Source organism: Nanorana parkeri, unplaced genomic scaffold (genome assembly GCF_000935625.1).
Source record: "Nanorana parkeri isolate BGI_ZX_2015 unplaced genomic scaffold, ASM93562v1 scaffold911, whole genome shotgun sequence".
Lineage (NCBI taxonomy): Eukaryota > Metazoa > Chordata > Amphibia > Anura > Dicroglossidae > Nanorana > Nanorana parkeri.
Window position 1 is genome coordinate 13,462 of NW_017307179.1, and position 1,698 is coordinate 15,159.

The window sequence follows — 1,698 nt, forward strand, 5'->3', positions numbered from 1 at the left end:
TTTGTTGCATCTGCTGGCATTAATAAAGGCCTACTGGGCTCACTCTGAACTTATGTGCTACTCTCAACCTTTTCCTTTACTAACTACTAGACCGACTAGGGCCTAGAGAGGAACTTAGACTAAGGAGCCTTAGACTGAGAGATACCTTCTTCTTTAATTTTGAAGACTACTATTCTAAACCTTGAGGGCTACTCCTTCAACGTGGGCCCAGCACTCCAGCAACCCTTCCAAAGCTTGTTTTGCTGCACCGGAAATGTATTGAGAATCACTTAAAATTTCCCTCAACCGTATTTTGTATCACATTAGAGGCTGGAAAGAAGTAAGGAGCATTCTTCCAAGTACTGGCCACCAATGTAAGGAGCATTCTTCCAAGTACTGGCCACCAATGTAAGGAACATTCTTCCAACTACTGGCCACCAATGTAAGGAGCATTCTTCTCACTGACCCCCAATGTAAGGAGCATTCTTCCCACTGACCCCCAATGTAAGGGACATTCTTCCCACTGACCACCAATGTAAGGGGCATTCTTCTCCATGACCACCAATGTAAGGAGACATTATTCCCCCCACTGACCCCCAATGTAAGGAGCATTCTTCTCACTGACCCCCAATGTAAAGAACATTCTTCCTTCTACTGGCCACCAATGTAAGGAGACATTCTTCCTTCTACTGGCCACCAATGTAAGGGGACATTCTTTTCACTGACCACCAATGTAAAGAGACATTCTTCCTTCTACTGGCCACCAATGTAAGGGGACATTCTTCCTCCTACTGGCCACTAATGTAAGGGGGGCACTAATGTAAGGGGGGCACCAATGAATGGGCATTCCTCCTATTAGCCAGCAATGTAAGGGGACATCCTTCCTCTTATGTATCCTATATTCACCATGAATGTCCTGGTCCCTCTCCTCCTATACTTGTGTCATACTCATCCTCCTCAACTCACCGTTGTTCTCATTTTTAATAGGGAAACACAGAATGTTTCGGGTCCTGAAGCCGGTGCTGTCATCCACCCCGCGGTAGAAGAGTGGATGGGAATACGCATCTTTGATGTTGAGGATCTGCCCCGTGGTGGCCACATGCCCAGCGATTCCCTGATCCGCCGGGATCCGGATCTCGTAGCTCTGGAAGAGACGTTCAAAGCCTTAAAGGAGAGCTCCACCTAGAGCCAGGTTAGCAATAGGAAGCTGACCACACGTAATCTCCATGTGTGAATGAGCCCATTAGGAAATCATTAGATACATTGTATACATATATATGTCTATAAATGTATCGAATCGCATGCGATCAATTCCCAATGTGAATGAGGCCCATATTGCGCAATCTTACATCGTCATCTACGACGCCACCATCAAACACTTTGGCGACGAGTTCATGGGTGTTTCTCTCCAGCAGGAACACTGAACATCTGCGGGGAGAGAGAAGAGAACGCGGTCGTGAGAGGAACCCAAGGGATTCATTGAATGGAAATGTGTCTCATTGCGGGCAGCTTCTGACGGAGCATTTCACACAGACATTTCTGTTGCTCGTCATGTGGATAAAACAACAAAGCTGACAAATTGGATCTGATATCTGTAAGCTGCCTGCACCCACTTCATGCTGCCTGTGTGCAAAGCAGCCGATTGGGGCTGATATAAAATCCAGGTTTTATTGGGTTAAAGGGCCGGTATCAGAAGTTGCAGACATATCTGCCATTGTA

General features: G+C 46.5%; 1 protein-coding gene across 1 annotated transcript in view; it reads right to left on the reverse strand.

The window, feature by feature from the left end:
* LOC108794906 (cGMP-dependent 3',5'-cyclic phosphodiesterase-like) overlaps positions 1-1,698 on the reverse strand; it is a gene marked incomplete at its 3' end in the record, with an annotated part of 167,647 nt that overhangs the window by 13,109 nt on the left and 152,840 nt on the right. Inside the window, exons 16-17 of the mRNA XM_018566048.1 lie at positions 1,329-1,407; positions 946-1,123 (exon numbers count right to left, since the gene is read on the reverse strand). Coding sequence (XP_018421550.1) covers positions 946-1,123; positions 1,329-1,407 — 257 coding nt within the window. The remainder of the gene's footprint in view (positions 1-945; positions 1,124-1,328; positions 1,408-1,698) is intronic.